The sequence below is a fragment of the Bubalus bubalis genome, chromosome 10 (assembly GCF_019923935.1).
Source record: "Bubalus bubalis isolate 160015118507 breed Murrah chromosome 10, NDDB_SH_1, whole genome shotgun sequence".
Classification (NCBI taxonomy): domain Eukaryota; kingdom Metazoa; phylum Chordata; class Mammalia; order Artiodactyla; family Bovidae; genus Bubalus; species Bubalus bubalis.
Genome location: NC_059166.1, coordinates 16,560,554 through 16,574,803, shown reverse-complemented (window position 1 = coordinate 16,574,803; position 14,250 = coordinate 16,560,554). Strand labels below are relative to the sequence as shown.

Below are 14,250 nucleotides of genomic sequence, written 5' to 3'. Positions count from 1 at the left end.
TCAGGTCCATACCATTTCTGTCCTTTATCGAGCCAATCTTTGCATGAAATGTTCCTTTGGTATCTCTGATATTCTTGACGAGATCTCTAGTCTTTCCCATTCTGTTGTTTTCCTCTGTTTGTTTGCATTGATCACTGAAGAAGGCTTTCTTATCTCTTCTTGCTATTCTTTGGAACTCTGCATTCAGATGCTTATATCTTTCCTTTTCTCCTTTGCTTTTCGCTTCTCTTCTTTTCACAGCTATTTGTAAGGCCTCCCCAGACAGCCATTTTGCTTTTTTGAACTTCTTTTCCACGGGGATGGTCTTGATCCCTGTCTCCTGTACAATGTCACGAACCTCAGGCCATAGCTCATCAGGCACTCTATCTATCAGATCTAGGCCCTTAAATCTATTTCTCACTTCCACTGTATAATCATAAGGGATTTGATTTAGGTCATACCTGAATGGTCTAGTGGTTTTCCCTACTTTCTTCAGTTTCAGTCTGAATTTGGCAATAAGGAGTTCATGGTCTGAGCCACAGTCAGCTCCTGGTCTTGTTTTTGCTGACTGTATAGAGCTTCTCCATCTTTGGCTGCAAAGAATATAATCAATCTGATTTCGGTGTTGACCATCTGGTGATGTCCATGTGTAGAGTCTTCTCTTGTGTTGTTGGAAGAGGGTGTTTGTTATGACCAGTGCATTTTCTTGGCAAAACTCTATTAGTCTTTGCCCTGCTCATTCCATATTCCAAGGCCAAATTTGCCTGTTACTCCAGGTGTTTCTTGACTTCCTACTTTTGCATTCCAGTCCCCTATAATGAAAAGGACATCTTTTTTGGGTGTTAGTTCTAAAAGGTCTTGTAGGTTATAAATAACTCTATTTAATTTTAATAAAAAGCACTTATATTTAAAGACATTGGCTAAAGTAACTTTCAGGTTCAGTGAACTGGCAAATATTCAATATTAGGTTGATATCTGGTATTAATGTTTGTTTGTTTATCTAATTGATATAGATATATCGAGTCATCAAAATTATGTAACTCCTTATTTTACCTAGATTTAATACGTAAGACCTTACTAGATCTGTTATAAGAAAAATAACTTGATATTATGAAATCTGAAAGTAAATGTAAATGAGATAAAAACATTGGGATAAACTCTTTAAAATAATTATATTTTAGAAATGTATACCTAAAATAATCTTTCTAGATATTTGATAACTGAGTTTGAGCAAGCTCCAGGAGTTGGTGATGGACAGGAAAGCCTGGCATGCTGCAGTCCAGGGGGTTGCAAAGAGTCGGACATGACTGAGCAACTGAAATGACTGACTGACTGAAAGTCCTAGAACTGTGTTAATTTGTGATAAAAGTTTATTAAATAAAATATACTGAAACATCAATTACTAAATAAAAAAACTAAAGGTATTTAGAAATATCAAAAAATGTTGCCATCACATCGAGATGTTCTCTATAAGAGAACAAAAGTTTTAAATCTTATCACTGGTGTTTATGATAACCAGTCTATAAAATGCTAGTGTAAAAGACAGTTCATTGCTTAATTCTTAGCTTTTACTAAAAACTAAGGTTTTAAGAGTTGAGGATTCTAATTGAAACATGTCAGTAAAGCTATAAGGAATAATACAGTAACATTTCAGTATATAGTAAGAAGTAAAATAAATGTTTTCAGTTAAAAAAGATATGAGAAATGAGATTACATTTTATGGAGGAAAAAAATTAGCTGGTTGATCATATTTAGATGGAAAAATGAGACACAGGATGAATACAGAAAGTGATGAGAGATTATGCAAAGGAAGCCTGAGGAAGAAAAAATTTTTATACATAATTAGGATGAACAATGCTTAAGTGCTAAGTGAAGTCGCTCAGTCGCGTCCTACTCTTTGCGACCCCGTGGACTGTAGCCTACCAGGCTTTTCCGTCTATGGGATTTTCTAGGCAAGAATATTGGAGTGGGTTGCCATTTCCTTCTCCAGGATATCTTCCCAACCCAGGGACTGAACCCAGGTCTCCCGCACTGTAGGCAGATGCTTTACCATCTGAGCCTTGAAGCTAACTAAATGGATTCTGTTAAGTAAGCTAATGCAAGACTGGAATTTGATTTCTCTTTCTGTTAAAAGTGCTGCTGTTTGAAAACAAATTGCATGAGTTTCTGTGCCCTTAGGTGAGCCATATTTATTTTAACTGTTTTTGTGACTTTGGTGAAGTGAATAAGTACTGTTTCAGTGACCTTTGATCCTGTTGTGTTTTAAAACTTTTTTTTTAATATTTCTAACAAACTTCCCAAATAGTAAAATCTAACTAAAGCTCCTTTAGCCTCCAGCTGACTCAGGGATGCTTCAAAAAAGCATCTCTGAGACATCTCAGAGAGAATTAAGTTTATTTTTAATTCAAAAACATTGTTATTGAAGTTATTGAAGGTAAACTTTAGGTTGTAATGTATAGATGCTGCTGCTGCTAAGTCGCTTCAGTCATGTCCAACTCTGTGTGACCCCACAGACAGCAGTCTACCAGGGTCCCCCGTCCCTGGGATTCTCCAGGCAAGAACACTGGAGTGGGCTGCCATTTCCTTCTCCAACGCATGAAAGTGAAAAGTGAAAGTGAAGTCGCTTCAGTCGTGTCCGACTCCTAGCGACCCCATGGACTGCAGCCTACCAGGCTCCTGCGTCCATGGGATTTTCCAGGCAAGAGTACTGGAGTCGGGTGCCATTGCCTTCTCCAATGTATAGATAAATGTCATTAATATAGATATTCCAAAATTTATCCCTAACATCTGATATGTCCTGATATAATGTTATCAGTCATAATTCTAGTTATTATCCTAAAAGGTTATATGTTATAGAAATATCCAAGTTTCCTGCTAATTACATTGTATGCAAAGTTTTAACTATACTATTTTAAATTTGTCCTTCATAGAGTATTATAATTTTATATTGCTTGTACAAAATAAAGATTTTCAAAAAGACTCATAAAAAGAACCCGTTTAAACAAATGTAAATTTCTGAGAGCCTTTAGGTAATGCCACTAAATTGGGTAATAAATGACACACTCTAATAGAAAACCTGACTAATTTCTGCAGATCAATAGGAATTAAGTACATGAGACTAAATAGATAAATATAATTTATAACTTTTAGAAAAGTTTTAAGAAAACTTAAAAGTTTTTTAGAAAACATACTAACTTGAATCTATTTTCCAGTAAACCTTTTTCTCTGATACTGTCACAAATTGATATATTAAGCCTTTGTAAACAAAGATGAAACGTTTAACTTTTTCTCTCTACCTGATACTGGCAAAATTTGGATTCTCCAGCTGGCTCTCCTATGGATTTGATGGTTTATTACAACTTGATTACAACTAGTGATACTAATCTTTGTTTTAATTTATTTTTCATTTCCAAATTGTTTATGCCTGTGTCTCTACTACACTATGACTCTGTCAATGTTTCTATTAATAGCTACATTACTTATATTCTATTTTATAAGATTGTTGTCTCAGAGTGTATAACCAGACTTCCAACAAACGTAACCGTGACTTAAAACAATTAATCAAATATTTAGTTCTGTATGTGATCAATAATTATAATAGTGTGACTCTAGGTATGGGAAAAGAAAAGAAGGGAACTATCTCCTGGATCACAATAGGTTAAAAGACAGAGGACCCAGAAAATCTTTCATTGTCTATCAATGGGTCTAATCCAGAAACTAACACCCGGAGCGATATATCAACGAAAACCTTCACCTGACCTGGGATGAGCCTCCCAGCACCGTGGCACCAAAATTGGTCATGAAATGTCTCCCAAATATCGGTCGAATTTCTGACCAAGGGAAAGGACTGGAAAATGGAATATTTCCTGTTATGTCAGTAAACAAGGACGTCGCAGTCATCAGTGATTCCAGCCCTCCAGAGTACTCAGGAGGGAAAAGAACACCTGTGTGATATGGCAGGAATCAGGCTGCAGCCACTTGCTACTGGGAGCCCTGAGGAACTCAGAAGGTGAAAACACAGACAATTGGCCTCAGAGAGCCGAGATGCATATGAAAGGAATGAGTTCAGTAAGCCCAAACTCTTGCATCTTCCCATATATAGGAAAGCACTAAATTCCCTAACTTGAGATATCTGGTTTTCTTTACTTCACAAAAATACTTTTGATGTTCAGACTACCTGCCCTTTGTTGCAAACTTCTACATCACCCGAGTCCTCCCCGCTGCCTTCTTGGAAGAGTTCTATCAAGGCTACTTGAGATGCTACCTCCGGGATTTATGTCTTAAAAATTTCCACCAAATAAAACACAGCTCTCAACTTTTACGTTGTGACTATTTTTTAAGTCGATAATGGTCAATTGATTTTCAAGTCAAGGGCAAAGAAGAGTGTTTTCAGCAAAAGGTGCTGGGGCAACTGGAGAGTCACATGCAAAAGAATGAGGTTGACCCGCCCCCTTACACCATATACAAAATTAACTCAAATTGGATCATAGACATACATTGAAGAGCTAAAACTATGAAAGTCTTAGAAGAAAAGATGAGTGAATCTTTGCCTTTGCATTTGACAAAACTCTTCTTAAATACAATACTTGCCACAAATGACAACAGAAAAAAAAAAAAAGACTTTTTCAAATTTTTTTTTAAAAATTGCTTTTTTAAAGGATACCATGAAGAAAGTGAAAAAATGAGAGAAGATATTTGCAAGTCATGTGTCTGGTAGGGCTTCCAGGTGGCTCATTGGTAAAGAATCCTCCTGCCAACGCAGGAGACACAAGTTCGATCCCAGATCAGGAAGATTCCCTGGAGGAGGACACAGCAACTCACTCCAGTCTTCTTGCCTGGCAAACCCCATGGACAGGGGAGCCTAACGGTCTACAGTCCATAGTGTCGCAAAGAGTCAAACACAACTGAGCGAATGAACACAAGAACGAGCACACATATATCTGGTAAGTGACTGACATCTAGAATAGATAAAGAACTCACACTCCATAATGGGTGTGTTCTCTGGACAAGCTCCCAGGGAGGACCCATGGCAGATGATCTAAAAAGTGCTTATGAACCACAACGGATGTAATGACACTCGGTCACATCTTACATCATTCTAGTCTCAAAATAACTTTACCATGAAAAACTAACTTTTTTGTTTTTGTTATAAACAAGTGGACTAGAACATTTCACTTAAGTCATAAACAACTAGTACAACTTCATTTAACTAAAAAGCAAGTGGATTTGAAATCAGATCAAACCAATACACAACAGACATTCCCTGTGGGAGGGGTGCTGGGGAAGACTGTGTCCCTTGGACCCTGGAGGTTCAAGATGAACATGGAACCACTGTGGGGGAGGAGCAGAGAGGGACTGTTCCTAGAGGTGGGGTGGTGCCCTCCACCCTCTAACTTGTCGCAGACTTGATCACAGACCACCTAGAATGGCGGTGGGAGTAATGAAACAGTCGGAAGAATCAACGGCCTGCTGCCATGTATTTTATTTAGCTCATCAATTTAGTTCAGTTCAGTCACTCAGTTGTGTCTGATTCTTTGTGACCCCATGAACCACAGCACGCCAGGCCTCCCTGTCCATCACCAATTCCTGGAGTCCACCCAAGCCATGTCCATTGAGTCGGTGATGCCATCCAGCCATCTCATCCTCCATCGTCCCCTTCTCCTCCTGCCCTCAATCTTTCCCAGCATCAGGGTCTTTTCAAATGAGTCAGCTCTTTGCATCAGGTGGCCAAAGGATTGGAGTTTCAGCTTCAACATCAGTCCTACCAATGAATACTCAGGAGATAGCTAGGATGGACTGGTTGGATCTCCTTGCAGTCCAAGGGACTCTCAAGAGTCTTCTCCAACACCACAGTTCAAAAGCGTCAATTCTTCAGTGCTCAGCTTTCTTCACAGTCCAACTCTCACATCCATACATGACCACTGGAAAAACCATAGCCTTGACTAGATGAACCTCTGTTGACAAAGTAATGTCTCTGCTTTTTAATATGCTGTCTAGGTTGGTCATAACTTTCCTTCCAAGGAGTAAGCATCTTTGAATTTCATGGCTGCAATCACCATCTGCAGTGATTCTGAAGCCCAGAAAAATAAAGTCAGCCATTGTTTCCCCATCTATTTGCCATGAAGTGATGGGACTGGATGCCACGATCTTAGTTTTCTGAATGTTGAGCCAACTTTTTCCCTCTCCTCTTTCACTTTCATCAAGAGGCTGTTTAGTTCTTCTTCACTTTCTGCCATAAGGGTAGGTGTCATCTGCGTATCTGAGTTTATTGCTATTTCTCCTGGCAATCTTGATTCCAGCTTGTGTTTCTTCTGGCCCAGCGTTTCTCATGATGTACTCTGCATATAAGTTAAATAAGCAGGGTGACAATATACAGCCTTGACGTACTCCTTTTCCCATTTGGAACCAGTCTGTTGTTCCATGTCCAGTTCTAACTGAGCTGCCCTTATAAGGAATGCCATCCATGAAGCTGGTCAGGTGGCCAGGGAAACTTACAGGATAGGATGGTAGAGAAGAGAGGGGCTGAGCCTGAGCGCCAGGAAACTGGCCGGGCAGGACCGAGAAGTCGCCCGTGGCTCCTTGGCCGGGCCTCGTCCCAGGTCCTGGGTCCCCGAAGTCACCGCGGCGGCGCCCAGACTGACAACTGGAAAGAGCCTCGTCTTCACCCCCGCAACCCTGGGCACTTCCTTACAGAGACTCACTCACCGGCCGGGGGGGCCTCCCGGGGCGCCGTCCCCGGAGCGCAGCACCTCGGCCCGGGGCCCCTCTTCCGCGCCCGCCCGGGGTCCCCGCTCCAGCGACGCCTTTCCAAACGCCGCCGGCCGAGCTTCCCCCGAGCCGGGGCCACGAAGCGTCGGGCCGAGATTCGAAAGAGCGATTCAAACTGAAAACCCCGAGGAGAGTTTCGGAACTTCTCTTGTGGTTGCGAACTCGACAGTGTCAAATGCGCGAAAGCGACCTTGGCTGGACCTGGCAGGCGAGGACCGCACCCCGTCGATCGTAGGTGCCTGATGCGGAGAAGGAGTGGGCGGTGAGTACGAACCCAGGACGGGCCCCGGCAAATGTTCTGTCTTCTCTCGCCACCCCGAAGCCACCAGCCCGGAGACCGCGGGGCTGAGCCACCTGCGCGGCTGATGTCGTGCTGGAGACGGGCAGCGCAGGGGAGGGGGCTGGGAAAGGCGGGAGGGGGCCGCTGCTGCTTGACTCGGGAAAATCCGTCAATGTTTTACCGTGAGCTCGCTCCTCGGGGCCCTGGGAGGACTTTGCCAATTGCCGGTGAGCAAACGGTAATAAATTCCCGGCTGTCCTGGAGCTCGGCTCCAACAGGACTATTGGATTCTGTTGTACACTCTCCTCCGATATGACAGACCTGGTGGGGTCGGCCGCTGCTAGTTTGATTAACAGAAGGGAATGACAACCCACTTCAGTATTCTTGCCTGGAGAATCCCATGCACAGAGTAGCGTGGCGGGCTACAGTCCATGGGGTCGCAAAGAGTCGGACACGACTGAGTGACTAACATGTAGTGAATCGTAATCATTACAGAGAAAGTTTGAGAGGTTAGGATGGAAAGTGAATGTAGGAGAAAAGAAGGGATAACTGAGCAGGAGATGGCAGCGGCGGTGGGGTGGGGGTGAGGGAGGAAGTGAGGTCAAAGAAAGATTAGAGCAGGAAGTGGTTCAAGGAATGAGCAGAAGAGCCAACAAAACGTGGGCTTTTCTTGCTCACACCAGAAAAGGGCTTTTTTTGGAGGGAGGATAGTTATTCAAAGTGAATTTGGCTTTGTGATGTCATGACTATTTTTTTTTTTAATGAGTAATTACATTTGAAACTTAAGAAATACTTCCTGGGTATAAGTGTTATTTTTCTTGTTTTTCAACAGGGCTTCCTCAGTCTAGGACTGAAGACTTTGGGCGGTGCCAGGAGACAGAGGTATAGACGCACCCCAGGCTACCTTTTGCCGGTCACTCTCCTAAAACTGCAGGGAGGAATGTCACTGGCTCACACCGCAGGTCATCTTTTGCTGATACTGCTGCTGATAGAAGCCAGGAAGACTCTGGGCAGTGAGTGTCCTGGATCTGGGGCTCTGGTGGGGGAGGGGGACATGAGAAAATGGGGAGGGAAGGGGCTCCACCCTGGTGGGCCCCTGTCCACCTGCTCTTAGGATGGTAAGGGTGTGGTTTAGTTGGACTGGCTGCCCAGGAGGTGACACCCTGCCTTCCAGGACCCCACCCAAGGCATGGTGGCTGGGCCTGTGCTCCTGTAGCAGCTTTCCCTCTTCTGGCAAGTCCCACCTCCTACTCCAGTAAAACTTTCCTGATGACTAGGGACCCATCGAGAATGTTACATGTGTCCTATGGCATCCTTCTCCCCATTCTGTTGAAAGTCTTGTCTGTTCAGATAGATTTTAAGTCTCTAGAAACCAGACACTGTCTTCTGTTTTTGCTGCCTCACAAGCTGGCATGTGCATACTTAGTCACTTAGGTGTGTCCAACTCTTTGCCGCCCTACGGACTCTGTAGGTTCCTCTGTCCATTCTCCAGGCAAGAATACTGGAGTGGATTGCCATTTCCTTCTCCAGGGATTGAACCTGGGTCTCCTGCATTGCAGGCAGATTCTTTACTGCCTGAGCCACCATATATCAGATAAATCTTCCTGCTAATAGCATATGGATGGAAAAGATCCACGGTGGCATCAAAGTGTTTAACTAAAGCTCAGACAGTTAAAGGTGGGGGCAGGACTGAGGATGCAGCAGAGGAGGGGGTCTGGGATAGAGACCCCTCCTTCTGCAACCAGGCCCTGGAGGAGGAAACTCCCAGCCATACCTGTGGTTTTCTCTCACAGATGCCCACTCCCTGTGCCTTGACCTCACTGTCAAATCTCAGTCCAGACCTGGCCAGCCCTGGTGTCAAGTCCAGGGCTCCGTGGACACAAAGCCTTTCCTCCAATATGACAGTGACAGCAATGAGGTCAAACCTTTGGGTTTCCTGGGAAAGGAGGTAAACGACACGAAAGCGTGGACTGAAATAAGCCAAACGCTGGTAGAAGCAGGAAAAGAGCTCAGGATGGTCCTGCCTGTCATCAAACTGGACAAAAATGAGACGAGGGGTAAGTATGGGAAGGGGGTGGGGAGCTGGAGACAGCAAGAGAAAGAGTGCGTGCAGGGAGGGGATTCCTGTGAAAGGACTGAACAGGATCCACCCTTAGAGACCCGGTGGACCTGATGGGTAAAATGGGGCAGGTCATGGTCAGAAGATCACGAGCCCCTAGATGTGCAGACACACTTGAGTGACTGGGGAGGATGGACTGTGGAGAGTCCAGAAAGATTCATTGTGTGTGGGGGGTGCAGGTCCTCCCACCCTGCAGGTCAAGCTGTGTTGTCAACGTGAAGCCGAGCAATGCTCTGGTGCATCCTTGCACTTCAGTCTCAGTGGACGGACAGCCCTTCTCCTTGACACCATGAGCATAACCTGGACAGTCATCGATCCTGGAGCCACAGGCATCAAGGAAGAGTGGGAGAACAACCAGGAACTGGCAGAGTATTTCAGGACCATTTCAACAGGAGACTGTAGTTATTGGCTTAGGGAATTCCTGAAACACTGGGAGAAGATGCTGCTCCCAGAGCCCACAGGTAACTGAGTGGGATGTGGGGGAGGTGGCAGCTCTCTTTAAAGGTCTAGTGCCTTCATGTGTGGATATGAGCACATATGTTTGTGTAATTGAAAATATGATGGATGGATGGAGTGACTGATCTCTTGGTGGACTTCCTGTCTGGAGAGTCAGTGATGGGCATAGCACAGAACTGGCCAGCATCCTCCTTTCCCAGCCCACCTCCCTCAGCACAAGAGCCCCCTTCCTCATTAACCAAGACCCCAGGCACTGCTCGATGGTCCCCAAATCTATATATGCATTATGTTTCCAGGCCTTCTCTCCCTCTTGTCGTACTGATCCTTTAACCAGCTCCAATGTCACTTAATGAAGCCCTTATCCCTTCCCAGACAGAATTAAGTGCCCTCAATTGTGTCCTCCTCAAAAAAGACTCCTCACAGTAAACACGTCCACCTGAAAGATAATCAGATGGACATTTGCTGTCTCAGTAACTCAGACAGTAAAGAATCTGCCTGCAAGGCAGGAGACCTGGGTTTGATCCCTGGGTTGGGAAGATCCCCTGGAGTAGGAAATGGCAACCCACTCCAGTATTCTTGCCTGGAGAATCCCATCGACAGAGGAGCCTGGTTGGCTATAGTCCATGAGCTTGCAAAAGAGTTGGACATGACTGAGCGACTAACACAACTCAGGAGAAATATTAGCTCCACGAAGACAGAGCACAAGCCCATTAATCTTTCCATACCTGGACCTGAAGAGTGGCTTCACATGAGTCAGTAACTATATGGGGAACATGTGCTAAGGACAGCAGGTACTGAGGAAGGTGTATTCTTAGATTTGACAAGGTTTTTGCTTTTTCGTTTTAGAATCACTAATAATGGCCGCAGATATCAGCCAGTCTGCATCCATCCGATTGGTCTCTTCCATTATCCTATTGATCATCACCCAGTTAGTTCTAATTGCTTCATCGTCATGAATATTATGAAGAAATCAGGGACCACAGCAGGTGAGAAGCCAGCCAGCCTCTGGCTCCTAGGCAGGTTTGTTCTGGTCAGGACTTGGGAGAGGTGAGCCACGGGTTTCACCAAACCCCTGTCCACTGGACCCATCTTTATCAAGATGATGTTCTGTCTTTGTCTTGGGCCCCCACACTTCCCTGTAGGGTTGGGAACCACTCTGTTGCTGGGGTAGAAGAGGCTGGTGTGGGCAGCAGGACAGTGCAGTGGGAGTGGGGATGAAGACAGGTGTCTTCTCCTTTGGGGGCCCCGGGTACAAGATGTAGATGTGGTGGGGTGGGGTGTTGTCCTGAGATCTTACTCAGGCTTTCCCAGCCCTTTGATGAAAAAAACCTTTTGTTCTCTGATGATAGCATTATCTAGCTCAACATTTTCCCCAAGGTTCTAACAGCTATTCCATCATCTGGATGTTTCTCCCTGGACTATGAGAAGGTACAATGTTAAACCAACTCTGGGTGGCAAAAACTGACCCTTGATGACAGTCTGGCTGTTGATCTAATATACTACCTTCTACTCAGAGTGGGGTTTAACAAGAAGCTAAAGAAGATTATGCTTAAGAATTCCTTCACTTTCCACGACTGTTGATGGGCCCTTAAGATGTATTGACTTGGTCATTTTGAGGATTTGCAAATGTCAAATATTTGCTCACAATCAGTCAAGACTTCAATTCTATTCTTTCCATCAGACTTGCCTTCATGTGGGGTGGAATTGGGGTGGGGGGCGGGGGTTGGCATTTTTTAAGTTCTGTTAAGAAGATAATGCATTAGGGATATACTATGTGATTTAATCGGAGACGGCAATGGCACCCCACTCCAGTACTGTTGCCTGGACAATCCATGGATGGAGGAGCCTGGTAGGCTGCAGTCCATGGGGTTGCTGAGAGTCGGACACAACTGAGCAACTTCACTTTCACTTTTCTCTTTCATGCATTGGAGAAGGAAATGGCAACCCACTCCAGTGTTCTTGCCTGGAGAATCCCAGGGAAGGCGGAGCCTGGTAGGCCGCCATCTATGGGGTCGCACAGAGTTGGACACGACTGAAGCGACTCGGCGGCAGCAGCGTTCTTTAAAGGGCTTCCCTGGTGGCTCAGGTGGTAAAGCATCTGCCTGCAATGCAGGAGACCCGGGATCTCCTTTAGCGTTCTTTAAAGTGTAATTGAGTGTAGGTTTTGTGTGGGTTTTGTGATTTGTAGACTTGTGCGAGAGGAAAGAATCTGCTGGGGGCCCCTGTCTGGACAGATTGCTCAGAAACTGTAGGTATGCTTGATTCTCAAAGACAATTCCAGAACTTCCTTCTGGCCCAGGCTTACCATTGACCATCTATCAGGAAAATCAAGGGGAGGATAGAGAGAGCCAACTGGAAAAGTGTCTTGAAGCTACACGATTTTTATTGAATGTTCATTATTCAAGGGGACTGGGCAGAGGTTGATGGAATATTTCCTCGACCTCTTAATGTACTTCTTGGCCATTGGGTCCTCCATCACTGGACGTCAAGTATTCTCAGCTGGGGTGATGCTCTGCTTCCACTGGTTGGTTGTATAATCACACGAACTGCCTTTTGTTATTCCATTTCTTTGGTATGAATCAGTTCAGTCACTCAGTTATGTCCTACTCTTTGTGACCCCATGGACTGCAGCACGCCAGGCTTCCCTGTCCATCACCAACTTCCAGAGCTTACTCAAACTCATGTCCATCACGTCGGTGATGCCATTCAATCATCTCATCCATTGTCGTCCCTTTCTCCTCCCGCCTTCAATCTTTCCCAACATTAGGGTCTTTTCAAATGAGTCAGCTCTTCACATCAGGTGGCCAAAGTATTGGAATTTCAGCTTCAACATCAGTCCTTCCAATGAATATTCAGGACTGATTTCCTTTAGGATGGACTGATTGGATCTCCCTGCAGTCCAAGGGACTCTCAAGAGTCTTCTCCAACACCACAGTTCAAAAGCATCAATTCTTCAGTGCTCAGCTTTCTTTATACTTCAACTCTCACATCCATATATGACTACTGGAAAAAATAGAGCTTTGACTAGACAGATCATTATTGGCAAAGTAATGTCTCTGCTTTTTAATACGCTGTCTAGGTATGCTGACTTATAATATGCTGTCTTGGTACAATTAGATACCTCAAATTTCTTTCCATGAAACAACCATTCCCATTTTTTAAGCACCAGTGAAAAATAAGACTGGTACTTTCTTCTCTGAGAATCTTCACACTGTTTGGTTCAGAGATGGGGTCTGGGGAGGTCGAGGAGGGTAGGAAAGATTCAAGACACCATTGCCCACGTTGGTAGCTTCTCTTCTGCCCAACTATAGGAGAAACAGTGTTACAGGGACTAGAACGTGCCCATGCTACAAGCAGAGCTGGGGTTTTGCCTGCTGACTTTAAAGCGTATGTTCTTTTTCTCTCCTGTTGTAGAATGCTGGACTGGTGACTGTCACCACCACGCCTCTCAACTGTGGCCCCCATCTGAGAGTGCTTCTGAACCGCCCCACCAATGAAAAGCTCCTGATGCTGCTCCCTGTGGGGTACCCCAGCAAAGATGCCGTGGTGCCCAACCTCGCACGGAAAACTCTGGATCAGATCATGGTGACTGTGTAGGAAGGACACAGGCAGGCAGATGCTGGAAGGTGATGCCCTGCTCCCCTCTCCGGTTCCTCTTTCCCTGGGTGTCCCATCTCCCTGGCACTCCACTCTGCAGGGGTGGCCACTCTGTGTGTCAAGAAACCTTTCCACTTTCTCCAGCACTTTGAGTCTGAGAAGGCCTGGTTCCATTAGTGAGATTAGCTGAACATACAGAATAAGGGATGAACAGGTATGTTCCTTTCCATTTCTTATCCACTTTGGAAATGCATTAAATATTTATTAAGAATATGCCCTGTAAGCCAGAAAGAAAAACACCAATACAGTATACTAATGCATATATATGGAATTTAGAAAGATGGTAACAATAACCCTGTGTACAAGACAGCAAAAGAGACACTGATGTATAGAACAGTCTTATGGACTCTGTGGGAGAGGGAGAGGGTGGGAAGATTTGGGAGAATGGCATTGAAACATGTAAAATATCATGTATGAAACGAGTTGCCAGTCCAGGTTCGATGCACGATACTGGATGCTTGGGGCTGGTGCACTGGGACGACCCAGAGGGTTGGTATGGGGAGGGAGGAGGGAGGAGGGTTCAGGATGGGGATCACATGTATACCTGTGGTGGATTCATTTTGATATTTGGCAAAACTAATACAATTATGTAAAGTTTAAAAATAAAATTAAATTAAAAAAAAAAGAATATGCCCTGGTTTTTATGTTTTTCTAAATTGTTCCAGAAAAATCATGGGGGATTTTTTTTTAACTCTTTAAAAATTCATAGAGGAAAGAGTTATCAGAAAATTTAGTGTAGTCCCAAGAATTCAGCTCTGTGATGATTTCTGAATTTAAATTTAGACTGATCAAATGGCTTTCCACCCCACGCTTTCTGGTGGCTTTTAAGCAAGGATTATTTTTAAGAGGAACTCTTGCTGAGCTTCATGGATACTCTGCTAGTTTTCAGTAAGTAACCTTCAATATATTTAAAACATCACAAGCACAGAACAGAATAGTGTGTGCTTGTGCAGGTGAGTTGAAGAGGCCACCATCTGGGCATATAAATGGT

General features: G+C 44.5%; 1 protein-coding gene across 1 annotated transcript; it reads left to right on the top strand.

Moving 5' to 3' along the window:
* The first annotated feature begins 6,495 nt into the window (after positions 1–6,495).
* LOC102407427 (retinoic acid early transcript 1E) lies at positions 6,496–13,472 on the top strand. The gene is made up of 6 exons (XM_045161909.1): positions 6,496–6,876; positions 7,860–8,040; positions 8,821–9,084; positions 9,326–9,607; positions 10,449–10,588; positions 13,017–13,472. Exons 2-5 carry the CDS (start codon positions 7,968–7,970, stop codon positions 10,556–10,558), a joined length of 729 nt encoding a protein of 242 aa, XP_045017844.1. The 5' UTR covers positions 6,496–6,876; positions 7,860–7,967; the 3' UTR covers positions 10,559–10,588; positions 13,017–13,472.
* The last annotated feature ends 778 nt before the right edge of the window (positions 13,473–14,250 follow it).